Genomic DNA, 14,499 nt, shown 5'->3' with positions numbered 1-14,499 from the left:
AGGTAGATCACCTGAGGTCGGGAGTTCAAGACCAGCCTGACCTACATGGAGAAACCCTGTCTCGACTAAAACTACAAAATTAGCTGGGTATGGTGGTGCATGCCTGTAATCCCAGCTACTTGGGAGGCTGAGGCAGGAGAATTGCTTGAACCTGGGAGAGGGAGGTTGTGGTGAGCCAAGATCACACCATTGCACTCCAGCCTGGGCAACAAGAGCAAAACTCCGTCTCAAAACAAAACAAAACAAAACTGTTAGAGGAACGTAAGCCCAGAGGGAACAGGAATCAAAGGATAGTCCTACTAAAGGCATTTGCTGCGCAGCCCGCTCTGCCATGCTCAGGCTGCCATCTTCTTTCCAGTCCTGGGCTTCCTCTGCTCATGGGGGCCCTAGTAATGTTACATGTATGATTTCCTTACTATCATTCCCACTTTACAGATGAGGAAACTGAAGCTTAGAGAGGTAAAGTGACTTGCTCCAGGTAATTGGCTAGAAAATGGCTGAGCTGGGATTTGAAATCCTGATTTCACTAATGCAGGTGGCCTTAGCCCCTAAGGACACTACCTCCCTTCCAGGACTTCAGCCTTTAATATTCCTCTAAACTAGGCGGTAGGCTAATGAAAACAGCAACTGTTTCTAACCCCGCCCTCCTCTCCTTGTAGCCTGAGAAGTCTGAGGCTGGTGAGGGAATCTTATGTTCTCTGAGCTTAGGGAGGGGGCATGACCCAGGGCTCAGACAGCCAATGCTTAGTTAACCACTGTGTGCCAGGCCTGAGGAGAACCTAGGGGTGTTCTATAGAACTAGGGGGATACAAAACAAGTGCATACAATGAGATCATTGTATGCCATGTTTTCACACTGCAATCGTGAAAGGTGGGGGGAGGGGAGGTAGAAAGGAGCCATAAAAAGGCTGCAACTTGCTCTAGGCCTTAAAGGAAGGACAGGGCTTGCCAGCAAAACAGGAACCACATCCTTGGTGGGAGGCACTAGAATGAGCAGTCTGGGGCTAGAGAAAAGGGCAGTTTGTTACTGACTTGCCCCCCAAATAAGGGGAATGGTGGGAGGTGAGCCTCTGTAGGGAGTATAGGGTCCAACACCAAATGTCCTAAAAGGCCAGCAGTGGAATCTGGTAATAGGGAACCACGGCAGATTCTAGAGCATTGACCCGATGAGGTGGGAAATAGGAATAAGAGAGGGAATCCTGTATGAAGGGAGGGAATCAGTACACATTTTCCAGGCCAAATAGGGCAATCTTTTTCCTTCCCCTTCCTTTCTTTTTTTTCCTTTTATTCTTTCCTTTCTTCCTTTCTCAGACAGGGCCTTGCTAAACAGGACAATTTCTCACAGCATTTACCAAAGTTGAATTTATGTGTAAGTCTTTATAAGCTTTCTTAGCTTTCCAGCTTAACAACAAAGAAGTGTGCCCCATTTTCTCTTAGGGAGTCCAGTACCTGGGGCAAAGCTCCCTGCCACATCTTAGGAGACCTCAGGACTCAGAACTGTCTTGGGCCTCAGCAACCCTCTTCCCCTAACTGTGAGACTCCAGCTACAGGGCTCCCACTCGGGGACCCTTCTGTCCTGCCGCGGGAGGATTTTCAGGTCCTGTGAAAATGAGGAAAGCCAGTTATCTCAGCTGAGCTATCTTGGGAACCGAAGCTTTGATTTGGCCTTAGTCCGACTATCTAAGAAAAGGCGCGGTGCTGGGCTCAGCTGCCTCCTTGGCTTGGAGAGGGGCTAATGCTGACCGGTCCATCCAGCGCAGGCCCCAAATACCAACAAGACTATCTACCCCGAAGACAGACAACTGTTTCCTTACTTCTTTTTTGAGACTGGGGAGGCAGGGTCATGAGCACTGGCACAGATCTCAGTTCCTGGGAAAGTGCCCTTCAGACTCAGCCCAGGTGTCACGCTTGCTTTACTCCCAGCCCTTGAACCTCAGGAGGCTGGGAGTGGGCAAAGTCAGCCCTTATCTAAGAAGATGACAATTCCAGGGCTGGGGCCTGCATTTACTAACCTGTAAAACATTATAAACCCCTGCCCCACCCACCCCTTACAGGGTGGCTATTAGGAGGATGTGCTAAGAAAATGGGCGTGAGGGCTTTCTGAACACTGCCCTGGGTGTCTTCACTGTTCTCACCATTTCCAAATGCACTTCTAACCCTAGTCCATTCATTTTTGGGGACAAGTCACTTTGTTCTACCAACAGGAGGTGGCTTTTCTGAGTCATCATAAAGTTTAGGACCCTCCATTGGAATCCCTGATGTAAATGCAGATTTCTGGGGCCCTGGCCCAGATGCACTGAGAATCTCCACGAGGGCCCCAAGCGATCTAATTACCAACACTCAAGTGGAAGAACCACTGTTTTACAGTCTTGAGCAAACAAGGCCTGTCTGGGACCAGGAAGAGAAACAAGGGAGATAGGAACTCTCCAAAGGCCAGGTGGTGTGGGTGGATGTAGTCCCAGGGAAGAAGGGGGAAAGGCTTTGCCCTTCATCTGGCTCAACCCCAATTTGCCAATTTCTCTGATAAGGAACTTAGGGCCCAGAGTGCACAATTAATCTTTTGTTTTGTTTTTAGAGACAGAGTCTTGCTGTCACTCAGGCTGTAGCCTTGAACTCCTGGACTCAGCATCCCAAGTAGCTGGGACCACAGGTGCACAACACTATGCTGGGCTAATTCCTTAATTTTTTGGAGATACACAGGGTCTCAAACTCCTGGGCTCAAGCAATCCTCCCACTTCGGCCTCTGAAAGCACTGGGATTACAGGTGTGAGCCACCAGTGTGCAATGAGTGGAGGCCACAGAGGGCATCCAGGTCACCCAGGGCAACGTGAAGAAAGATAGGCCTGCTTTCTCCTTCCTCTCTAAGCCCTTAGCACTCCTTCCCTCACCTGTGTGTGTACAGGCAGTTCTGTACCCACCTGGTCCAGACTTCCTTCCAGTGGCAGCTCATGTCCCTCTTGGTTCCTTGTCCAGTGAGAGGCATGAGCTAAGTAGACTTTTTGAAACTCTCCCTTTTAGCCTTTTTATATCCAAAGATAAGACTTGTAATTTTCATGACTGCAGAAAATATAGAACTGATTTTTCTCCCAGAAAGAAAAAAAGGTCTTTCCTAGTTCTTTTACTGCTTGTTAAAGACCTTGGGGTCGGCTGGGCGTGGTGGCTCACGTCTGTAATCCAAGCAGTTTGGACGCCAAGGTGGGCGGATCACCTGAGGTCGGGAGTTCAAGGCCAGTCTGACCAACACAGTGAAACCCCATCTTAATTAAAAAAAAATTAAAAAAAAAAAAAGACCTTGGGGTCAGTGGGCCCTCCTGTCTGGGTCTTCTAGCCTGGGCAGCCAGGTGAGCTCTCCCTCTGGAGACTCTGGCTTGCTGGGAGGTCTGACTCATCCCCTACCTTCAGGGGCTTTCCAGTGTGTTCTGGTAGCTTCAGCCAGCACAGGGCCAAGGGTTCTTGGCACAGATGGCACATGATACACATACCAGTGTCACCATGCTGGCAGGCAGTCCCAGAAAGGGATGGAGGAACACACATGTGGACCCCAGGGCCTGATGAGACTTGCCTTTCACTAGCACCCACCTCCCTCCTTTTTGCTTCATGGCATTGATGAGAGACTCAACCAACTGTTTTAACAAACATGTTTATTAGAAAAGTAAAAAATATTGCATAGGTCTTAATACTTGAACATCAAGTGTATTCATGAACAGTGAGTATCTTATCTTCATGTAAACAGTTCTAGATGGAAGACCCAGATGGCACTCCTCCCGGGGAGGGGTTCCAGCCCCCACCCTCTCTGCCCCTCCCCTCCCAGCTCAGCTCCACAGTACTCCATGGGGGAAGGGTTGACCGCAGCTCCCAGGTGTATTTTTTCAAGTGTCAAAGATCCCAAGTGATCCCAGACACCCACCCCTTCCTACTCTTACATTCATGCGTCTGTAAGATAGCTGCCTACAACAGGTCAGTAGTGATGCTCCGATCAGAAAAACAAAAGCTATGAAATAAATGACAAACACACTTGGTCCCTTCAGACCAGTAAGATACACAAACCACCTCCACGACCTCCCCCCTCCCTCCAGCTGCTCTGAGGAGCACAAGCCCCTTCACCCCGGGCTGGGCCGAGGCCGGAGCAGCCCAGCTGCTCTCTGGCTGTCACACCACTGTTAACTGTCAGTAATAAAAATAATAAGGTACATGCTACACACACATCCAGCCAGAAGCCTTGTTGGCCCCTAAGCCTTTGTTTCATGCTACAGTACTGAGGGGTCTGTATCCCCAGTAATCAGCCACCTGCACACAACTCAGTGAGCTTCCTGGGAAACTGTGTTCCCTCGCCCTTCACCTTCGGTGGCTGCCTGTTTTCCAACCACAGTAATCAGTCCCTCAGCTCCTGCCCAAAAGTCTCCACCCCAAAAGTTCAGTCTTCTCTGCCCTGGGAGGCACTGTCGACCCCCCTAGGTTGAAGTTCAACACTCCTCAATGAGCAGCTGTTCTGAGCTGTACAGCTTCTTCTTGATGACCCGGAAGCCAGTGCTCAGCGTCAGGGACTGGCTGAAGCCAGGGAGGAAGGGAGAGTTGGCGGAGCTAAACAGCCCCTGGATCTTGGGCCAGAGGCGTGAGTCCAGGCGCAGCACGAGGGTCAGCTGGAAGGTGGGCACCAGGCTGGAGTCGAGTGCCAGCTGGCCCACGCTGTGGCAGCTCTTGCCCTGCTCCACGCAGACGTCCAGCAGCGCCCCCCGCAGGCCACACGGCTCGCTGTAGGCCAGGCGAAGTAGTTCTTTGCCCACCTGGCTCACCAGCTGGCCAGGCATCAGCAGGCGAGCAGGGCGCCGCGAGCCCAGCCGCGCCTGTGCCAGACTCTCCTGCAGCAGCTGCATCAGGTTGGCACACAGGTGTTCATCCTCAGGATCACTGAGCAGCTCGAAGTCAGGCAACGACACCCCATCCAGGTAAGCCGAGTCTGGAAGGGAGAGCACACAGGGACGGATATTACACCGGCTTCAAAAGAAAACGCACAGGCGGGGGAGGTGCTGTTTCCTTAAGAAACCAACCCTCCTTCCCACTCTGTGCCTCAGTTTCCGCCTCACTCAATTCCCCCCGCCCCCAGGCAATCTGGGTCCCGATGGGATAGGAAGCCAAGGTGGCTCTGACTCCTTCCAGCACCGGCGCTTCCCCACCTTCCCGGCCCTTTGAGTCGCCTCGGCACCCGCCCACCGCTCACCGCTCACCTTCCTCCGGCCCGAAGCCACTGTTGCTACTGTCCAGAGACTCGCAGTCCGAGCTCTCCAGGCTCGTGCAGCGGTCAAGCCCCTCCTCTCGGGCCGCCGACCCCCAGGCTGAGCGAGGCGGCCGGTCTGGGGTGGGAGTGCAGGACAAGGACGAGGGCGAAGAGGAGGTGGACGACGACGAGAAGCGGTCCCAAAGGCTAGGCATGGTGAGGACAGACGCCAGGGCGTTTGCTGGTGAGCTCGGAATGCCGGAGCGCAGAAGCCGCTGTAAGACAAGAGGGGCACCGACCAGGCGTCAGTCTGGGGACCAGACCAGACCGCGATCTCTAGGACCCACACACAGAAGGGATACTCACCAGCTAGCGCGGTCAGCGAGAACTGCTAGGACTAGTGCGTCCTGCTGGTTGAATGGGTGTGCGAACCGGTGCCAACCACCGAGCACGGCTCAGACCTCTGCCTGCTCCACACCCGCACCTCCCCTTTGGCCTGCTGCTCCCCAGCACCAGCGCGGAGCAGCCTATAAGGACTAGAGCGGCGAGGCCACGCCTTCTCTGCGCCACGGCCCAATCCAGGCCCGGGAGTGTGGCCCGCCTCGGCCAATGGGTTCCTGGCGCACGTAAGCAACGTTCTCTCCTGCCCGGTGACAGAGGCTGGGCCCCGCCCCCATTGAGCCCCCGAACGTTCGCGGCCGAACCCCGACCCACCGCCACGCCCCCTTTCTGGAAAGGATCCGCGGCGGCTGCAGCTGCCAAGGTCCCGGAGGGCGCTCGCGGCAGGGGAGGATCAAGGAAAGACTTGTTTATTATAGGGTTGTGTTGCTGGGGGAGGGGACACAGCCCATGACCAGGCTGGGGGGAAAGGCAGGGAAGCGTGAGGGGGCGGCGGGCAAGGAAAACGGTTGCCCCCAGCGTCTTGGATCCTGAGAGCTTCGGGCACAACTGGGCACATGGGGGGGATGCCCTTGGGACAGCGGCGCGGGGAGCAGACGTAAGCCCGGTCTGCCCTCGCGCTCTTACCCCCTCAGTCCCTGCTTTGCAAAGAGTCGTGATATGGGGGTGGGGTCCACAGACTGGGCAGCTCCGGGCACCGTGCTGCCCGCTTCCCAAGGCCCCACCTGCCCATCCTGGCTGTTACTCTACAGCCCCAGGACATGGGCTAATAGGGATTCCTGTCCCATAAGAGCCTGGCCCCCAAATCCTATCCGCTTCCAACCTCCAAATGCTCTCAAGGAGAGGGCTTGTGGAGGGTGGTTAGAGGAGTGTGGATGGGCCCGGGTTCATAGCGCCCAGTGCAAGGATGGAAACGAGGATCCACAGCAGATGGACTCACTGACCCATCCGCCAGCCCCGCGGACTGCAGGCAGCACAGCCGGGCCTCCCTGCCCCGGCGCCCGCTGGGTCCTAGCGCCCAGCCCTCGCCCAGCGCTTTGTGTAAAAGACCCAGACGGTTGCATCAGGACCGAGGACCGATATCTCCGGAAAAGCCAGGGAGTGTGCAATGGCCATCCCCTGTTTCGTCATTCAGGCGAGGCCGCAGGAAATCTGGCCTGGTAGCAGTGCACGGAGGCTAACAGTAGTTGCTGAGGGTGGGTGAAGGTTGGGACGTACTCGACCTTTATTTCTCTAAGGGTTTACCAATCTGGGACACGGGAACCCTGATGGAAGAGGGAGCCGAACTTACATCAGATGCCCAGGGCCCCCGGGGCGTGGCGGGCAAGAAACCTAACCAGATAGGCGGGCCTTGCCTCGGGTCAGGTTTGCTTTCGCGTGACAAATGACACTTGCAGGAGATGTCAGGCCACTGCCCTCGGCAATCCCCATCCTCAACCCAACTTAAAAAAGAAAGAGTTGACACTTGGGCCAAGACTTAGAACCGGAAAGAACCAGAATCCAAGCCATGCACCCCACTCTCATTTTACAGGTGGGTGACCCACTTATGGAGACAAATTTACGGATAAAAAAAAATCAGGGGATCCAGGTGACATCTTAAGGACAGCTGCAGAATGGAATAGTTTGTTAGTCACTGGGGCTTTCACAGCCTTCCCATTCTTCAAGCTGTGTCACTTGTTGGAGGCTTAAAGACACCAGATTGCTTAACAATGGGAATACAGAAATTTTTAATGATAGATAAATAAAAAGACACTGGATCAAGGTAGCTAGATGAAGTGCTTGGAGGGCTGGAGTAGATGACACGCTCTTGAAATCACCCTTTACAGAGGTGACCTGCATGGGTGTGTCTTCCTGTGAGCTGGAGAGAAGAGCTGGGAATTACTCCATCAGGAACGGAAATCTTTCCTCCAGGCTGACAAGTCGTGACACCTAAACACCCTAAGGAGACAGATTTAGGATGTTTCTTCTTTTTTTTTTGAGATAGGGTCTCACTCTCTAGCCCAGGCTGGAGTGCAGTGGAGTGATCTCGGCTCACTGCAAACTCGGCCTCCTGGGTTCAAGCGATTCTCTTGCCTCAGCCTCTCAAGTAGCTGGGATTATAAGTGTAAGCCACCTTGCCCAGCTAATTTTTGTATTTTTAGTAAAGACATGGTTTCACCATGTTGGCCAGGCTGGTCTCAAACTCCTGACCTCAGGTGATCCTCCAGCCGTGGCCTCCCAAAATGCTGGGATTACAGGCATGAGTCACCTCACCTGGCCTTTAGTTTTCTTTTCTTTCTTTTTTTTTTTTTTTAAGAGAAAAAAATATTTCAGGAAAATGTGCAACACTGACCTAAAGAAAATACAGGCTTTTTTTTTTAAGTAGATATTCATAAAGTAAAGAATCTGGGTCCCGTTTGGAAAGGTTAGTTTATTGGGAATCATTTATTCATTCAACGAACACCATCAGAGACTGCCCAGCAGTGCTGCAAGCACCATTTTTTCATTCACTGTTAATAAAACAACTTGTCTCAAATGGGAAGGCTAGTTAATGTGCACTGGGTAATTTTGGTTTTTTTTTTTTTTCAAAAGAAATCTATTAGTATTATTGTCTCATTGTGTTTCTAAAAAGTGATTTTTTTTTTTTTGAGACGGAGTTTCGCTCTTGTTACCCAGGCTGGAGTGCAATGGCGCAATCTCAGCTCACCGCAACCTCCGCCTCCTGGGTTCAAGCAATTCTCCTGCCTCAGCCTCCTGAGTAGCTGGGATTACAGGCACGCGCCACCATGCCCAGCTAATTTTTTGTATTTTTAGTAGAGACAGGGTTCTCGGTCTCTTGACCTGGTGATCCACCCGCCTCGGCATCCCCAAGTGCTGAGATTACAGGCGTGAGCCACCGCTCCCGGCCGGATTTTTTTTTTTTTTTTTTAAAGAAGGCAGTCCTATTGTTGGAAGGGTTCCTAAAGTAGGAGGGAGTGAGTTCCAATGTAAAGTCTTCTGCAAGGAGCCTAGGCAGAGGCCTGGGGGAGGTGGGGCTGGTCAGTATCTTCCCCTCTGACACCCTCCAAAACCCCCGATACAGACAAGGCCTGTTTGCCAGGAGAATCTTTGGACCTAAAAGGTGGTGGTGGTGGGGGCGGGTGGCAGGTTCTTAACTGTTAGTGTCTCCTGGGACCCAGAGTGAAGGGCCTTGGTCCCTCCTGTCCTGAGCTGGAGGGTAGAATCCCTTCCATCTGGCTGGAGCTGGAAAGACTTTGTAACCACCCTCCCTGCACTCAATACTCCCTCACCCTACAACTCTGCAATGGGGCGCTTCTGGGCAGGAGGAAGCTCCATCTCCTGTCCTCTGGACCAGGCCTCATTGGAGCTCTCACAACCTAGAAACCCTGCGTTTGGTGTCCACCCATTCCCTCCTACTCCAGTCAGGCCAAGGCGGGCTTGCCTAGACATGCTTCCACCAGCAGCCTTGGCCATTCAACTCTGGCATCCCTTCCTCCAGGAAGCCTTCCCTGGCACCCCATCCCAACACTTCATTCTTTAGGTGCCCTCTTCAGGGCATGCTTCCAGCCTGTGAGTATCTTTGTTATTAATAATTCTTTCCACTTTGGTCCTCCCACTAGACAGTAAGCTGCTTGAGGATGGTGTTCTACTCATCCTAACTTCAAGTAGCCAGCACTGTACCCAGTACATAGAAAAGGCTCAGCAAGACTGGGCGGGCGGCTCACACCTGTAATCTCAGCACTTTGGGAGGCCGAGGTGGGTGGATCATCATGAGGAAGAAAAATAAAATTCAGAATAAACATTAATTTAAAAAAAAGAAGAGAACGTCATAAAGAGCAGAGAAGTAAGTAAACCACCCCTCCCAGCCTACATTGCCTGCAGTTAGCTAAAGCAGACTGAGCAATTTTATTTTGTCTCTGTTCTTCTCGGCTTGAATTTCCACAACAACAAGGTCAGGAGTTTGAAGACCAGACTGACCAACATGGTGAAACCTCATCTTTACTAAAAATACAAAAATTAGCTGGACATGGTGGTGCATGCCTGTAATCTCAGCTACTCAGGAGGCTGAGGCAGGAGAATCGCTTGAACCTGGGAGGTGGAGGTTGCAGTGAGCCGAGATCACGCCATTGCACTCCAGCCTGGGCGACAGAGTAAGACTTCACCTCAAAAAAAAGATTTTTTTTTTGGCCAGGAGAGGTGGCTCACACCTGTAATCCCAGCAATTTGGGAGGCCCAGGCAGGTGGATCACCTGAGGTCAGGAGTTCAAGACCAGACTGGCTAACATGGTGAAACCCCATCTCTACTAAAAATAAAAACAATTAGCCAGGCGTGGTGGTGAGTGCCTGTAGTCCCAGCTACCTGGTAGGCTGAGGCAGGAGAATCACTTGAACCTGGGAGGCAGAGGTTGCAGTGGGCCAAGATCTCACCACTCTACTCCAGCCTGGGCGACAGAGCGAGACCCTGTCTCAAAAAAGTAAATAAATACAGGCCAGGTGTGGTGGCTCACACCTGTAATCCCAGCACTTTGGGAGGCCGAGGTGGATGGATCATGAGGTCAAGAGATGGAGACCATCCTGGCCAATATGGTGAAACCCTGTCTCTACTAAAAATGCAAAAATTAGCTGGGCGTGGTGGCATGTGCCTGTAGTCCCAGCTACGCAGGAGGCTGAGGCAGGAGAATCGCTTGAACCTGGGAGGCAGAGGTTCCAGTGAGCCAAGATCGCGCCACTGCACTCCAGCCTGGGCGACAGAGGGAAACTCTGTCTCAAAATAAATAAATAAATGAATAATAAAAATTAGCTGGGCATGGTAGCTCACGTCCTTAGTCCCAGGTACTCAGGAGGCTGAGGTAGGAGAGCCGCTGGAGCCCGGGAGTTCAAGGTTACAGTGAACTATGATGGTGCCACTACACTACAGGTTAGGTGACAGATTGAGCCAAAAACAAAAAGCACATGGCTTTCCCCAGAATTGCAGAGACCCACATCTAGATTTCCAGGATCTAGCAGGGCCTATGGGGTGCCTTCAGAGGACTTTGATGCTACTTTTCCGTCCTCTTTCTGGCAAGTGCTACCAAGAGCCTTGGTCAGATCTGACAATTTCCCTTCCTCCTCAGCTGGGGCTAGGAATGGGGCTTCCAAGGCAATCCAGTTCTTTCTCTGGAATATAGTCAGCGACCGACCCCAGGAAGCTGGGGAGAGAGGTGACACCGTGCAGAGGGCTGATTTGTTGTAGGGAATCTTTTAAAGCAGTCAGTGCTTTCCCTGACTCAAGCACTGACTCAAAATACTAAAACATTTTTTAAAATTGAGGTGAAATTTATATATAAAAGTAACCATTTCCAGCCTGGGCAACATAGGAAGATCCAGTCTCCAGAAAACATTAAAAAAAAAAATCGGACCAGGCACAGTGGCTCACACCTGTAATCCCAGCACTTTGGGAGGCCAAGGTGAGCAGATGACTTGAGTCCAAGACTTTGAGACCAGCCTGGGCAACATGATGAAATCTCGTCTCTACAAAAAATAAAAAAAATTCAAATTAGCCAGATGTGGTGGCCTGCACCTGTGGTCTCAGTTACTCAGGAGGCTGAGGTGGGAGGATCACTTTAGCCCAGGAAGTGAAGCCTGCAGTGAACTGGGATCATGCCACTGCCCTACAGTGACAGAGTGAGTCCCTGTCTTGAAAGAGAAAGAAAGAAAGAAAGGAAGAAAGAAAATCATTTCAAAGTGAACAGTTCAGTGGCATTTATTTATTTATTATTTACTTATTTATTTATTGGGACAGAGTTTTGCTCTTGTTGCCCAGGCTGGAGTGCAACGGCATGATCTCAACTCACCGCAACCTCTGCTTCCTGGGTTCAAGCGATTCTTCTGCCTCAGCCTCCCACATAGCTGGGATTACAGGCATGCGCCACCACACCCAGCTAATTTTGTTTTGTTTTGTTTCTTGAGATGGATTCTTGCTCTGCCACCAGGCTGGAGTGCGGTGGCCCGATATTGGCTCACTGCAACCTCTGCCTCCTGGGTTCAAGCGATTCCCTAGTCTCAGCCTCCCAAGTAGCTGGGACTACAGGGCACGCGCCACCATGCCTGGCTAATTATTTTTTTTGTATTTTAGTAGAGATGGGGTTTCACCATGTTGGCCAGGATGGTCTCTATCTCCTGACCTCATGATCCGCCCACCTCAGCTTCCCAAAGTGCTGGGATTACAGGCATGAGCCACTGTACTCAGCCTAATTTTGTATTTTTAGTAGACGGGGTTTCTCCATGTTGGTCAGGCTAGTCTTGAACTCCCAACCTCAGGTGATCCACCCACCTTGGGCTCCCAAAGTGCTGGGATTACAAGCACGAGCCACCGCACGTGGCCAGTTCAGTGGCATTTAGTATATTCACAATGTTGTGCAACCACTACCTCTATCTGGTTCAAATCATCTTCATAACTCCCAAGGAGGCCCTTTACCCATCAAGCAGTCACTCTCCTCAGAATGCTTTGAAGATGAAATGTTCCCTTGTTAGTAGGGAACTGGGTAGGGCTGGATGTGGTGGCTCATGCCTGTAATTCTAGCACTTTGGAAGGACAAAGTGGAAGTATTGCTTGAGGCCAAGAGTTCAAGACCAACCTGGCCAACATAACAAAACCCCCATGTCTATTTTTTTTAATTAAAAAAAAAAGAAGAAGCAGGGCTGCCTCTTTGCACAACTCCAGAGGAGGCTGCTACCATTAGAGTCTGCATTACCAAGTGTCTTCTGGAGAGTAGTGCTCCAGGGAGCACTCATCACATAGACAATGTGCAACATGGCAGCCACAAGACAACACTGGTGGGGAGACTGGCTGACCTCTGAGCAGGAAAGGGCTGGTGTCACGTCCATCCCAGGTGACTCAGGCCTCTGGAGTTGGTGAAGCAGCCCCAAGTCCCAGTGTCTGGTGATGGCCCTGACCATGCAGAAACCCTGCCTCTTCCAGGGTTGTGCTCTATTCCCGTGGGACTCGCTGCAGCCTGCAATTTAAAGTCAATGAGCATTCACTCCTGGCCACCTGCCCCTCCCCGTTCAGGCGGTTCCTGTCCGCAGCACCGGTTCCCAGGGCCTCGGTCTGGCAAGTCACCCCAGTCGGGTTTGGGAAACCCCAGTCGGGTTTGGGAAGTTAAACCAGATCTTGGGGTGGGGGTGTGATTCCAAGAACCCCAGAACTCAGGATGGGAACCCGTGAAGGCCAGCCAGCTAACTTGCATGCTTTCTGCTTGGGACGCCTCCGCAGCCCTTTGGAAACTTCTCATTGCAGCTGGTGGAAGTGGCCTGAGGAGCCCATAAGTTGGGGTGGTAAGGAGAGGGTGGAGTGGTGGGAGGAGGTGGAGACAAGAAGCCAGCAGAAGTGTTCTTAGGAGTCTGTGGCTTTCTTGAAAAACAACAAACAGCTTGGTCAAAATAGCATGATTATAAATGCACCTGGTTTAGGAGGCTTGTGAAAAGCTGCAGTGAGGGCCTCAAGGAGGATTTTGACTATCCTACTGGAGGGAGAGTTAAAAACTCAGTGGGGAGTCTTTTTGCAAATGAAGCTGCATTTTTTGTCTTGAGAGTCTCGCTCTGTCACCCAGGCTGGAGCACAGTGGCATGATCTCAGCTCACTACAACCTCGGCCTCCCGGGTTCAAGTGCTTCTCCTGCCTCAGCCCCCTGAGTAACTGGGATTACAGGCGCCTGTCACCACGCCTGGCTAACTTTTTGTATTTTCAGTAGAGACAGGATTTTACCACGTTAGCCAGGATGGTCTCGATCTCCTTACCTCGTGATCCACTGGCCTCAGCCTCCCAAAGTGCTGGGATTACAGGCATGAGCCTGGCCTGAAGCTGCTTTTTGAAATGGAAATACTAACAATACAACGTATTGAACAGTCTTTCAAAGTAGCTTTTAAAAATCTGTTGTCCAGGCCGGGCGCTGTGGCTCACGCCTATAATCTCAGCTCTTAGGGAGGCAAAGGTGGGAGGATAGCTTGAGCCCAGGAGTTCAAGACCTGCCTGGGCAATATAGCGAGACCCTGTTATCAAAAAGAAAGAAAGAAAAAAGTATATATACAAAAAAATCTGTTGTCCAGGTATACCCTGAGGAACAAATATAGTGCCATCCTACAGATGACAGTGAGGCCCAAAGTGAGAGTCTTGTAATTCCTCCTTGAACCAGTGGCTTTCTGTTCTTTGTTTGTTTGTTTTTAAAAAATTTTAAAAATAGATTATACCACTTGTCAGCAGGAATAATTTCAAGTCTGATTAATAATTAGGATCAGGGGCCCGGAGCAGTGGCTCATGCCTGTAATCCCAGCACTTTGGGAGGCAGAGGCGAGCAGATCACGAGGTCAGAGGCTCGAGACCATCCTGACCAACATGGTGAAACCTCCATCTCTACTAAAAATACAAAAATTAGTCTGGGCATGGTGGCTCACGCCTGTTATCCCAGCACTTTGGGAAACCGAGGTGGGTGGATCACAAGGTCAGAAGATTGAGACTATCCTGGCTAACAGGGTGAAACCTCGTCTCTACTAAAAATACAAAAAATTAGCCAGGCATGGTGGCACATGCCTGTAGTCCCAGCTACTTGGGAGGCTGAGGCAGGAGAATCGCTTGAACCTGGGAGGCGGAGGTTGCAGTGAGCCAAGATCGAGCCACTGCACTTCAGCCTGGGTGACGGAGTGTGACTCTGTCTCAAAAAAAAAAAAATGAAATAAAAATACAAAAATTAGATGGGTGTGATGGTGCCCACCTGTAATCCTAGTTACTCAAAAGGCTGAGGCAGAATTGCTTGAACCCAGAAGGCAGATGTTGCAGTGAGCTGAGACCACACTACTGCACTCCAGCCTGGGCAACAGAGCAAGACTCCCTCTCAAAAAAAAAAAAAAAAAAAAATAGACTCAGCTGAG

At 51.4% G+C, this 14,499-nt stretch overlaps 1 protein-coding gene across 1 annotated transcript; it reads right to left on the bottom strand.

The window, feature by feature from the left end:
• Positions 1-3,623: 3,623 nt before the first annotated feature.
• On the bottom strand, positions 3,624-5,717 carry DDIT4 (DNA damage inducible transcript 4). Its single transcript, XM_012460268.2, has 3 exons — positions 5,581-5,717; positions 5,225-5,489; positions 3,624-4,956 (listed from the first exon to the last, which is right to left on the bottom strand). The coding sequence occupies exons 2-3, from the start codon at positions 5,427-5,429 to the stop codon at positions 4,463-4,465; spliced, it is 699 nt and encodes a 232-aa protein (XP_012315691.1). The 5' UTR covers positions 5,430-5,489; positions 5,581-5,717; the 3' UTR covers positions 3,624-4,462.
• Between the last annotated feature and the right edge of the window lie 8,782 nt (positions 5,718-14,499).

This window comes from Aotus nancymaae, unplaced genomic scaffold (assembly GCF_030222135.1).
Source record: "Aotus nancymaae isolate 86718 unplaced genomic scaffold, 86718_ANA_hifiasm-v0.15.2.pri h1tg000010l, whole genome shotgun sequence".
NCBI classification, from domain to species: Eukaryota; Metazoa; Chordata; class Mammalia; order Primates; family Aotidae; genus Aotus; species Aotus nancymaae.
This window is presented reverse-complemented; position numbering and strand designations above follow the sequence as displayed.

Bases quoted from the DNA above. Each gene is read 5' to 3' on its own strand.
- DDIT4 (XM_012460268.2), bottom strand. From the start codon at position 5,429: ATGCCTAGCCTTTGGGACCGCTTCTCGTCGTCGTCCACCTCCTCTTCG. The intron at 4,957-5,224 runs GTGAGCGGTGAG...TCTCCCTTCCAG, and splicing joins TGGCTTCGGGCCGGAGGAAG to ACTCGGCTTACCTGGATGGG.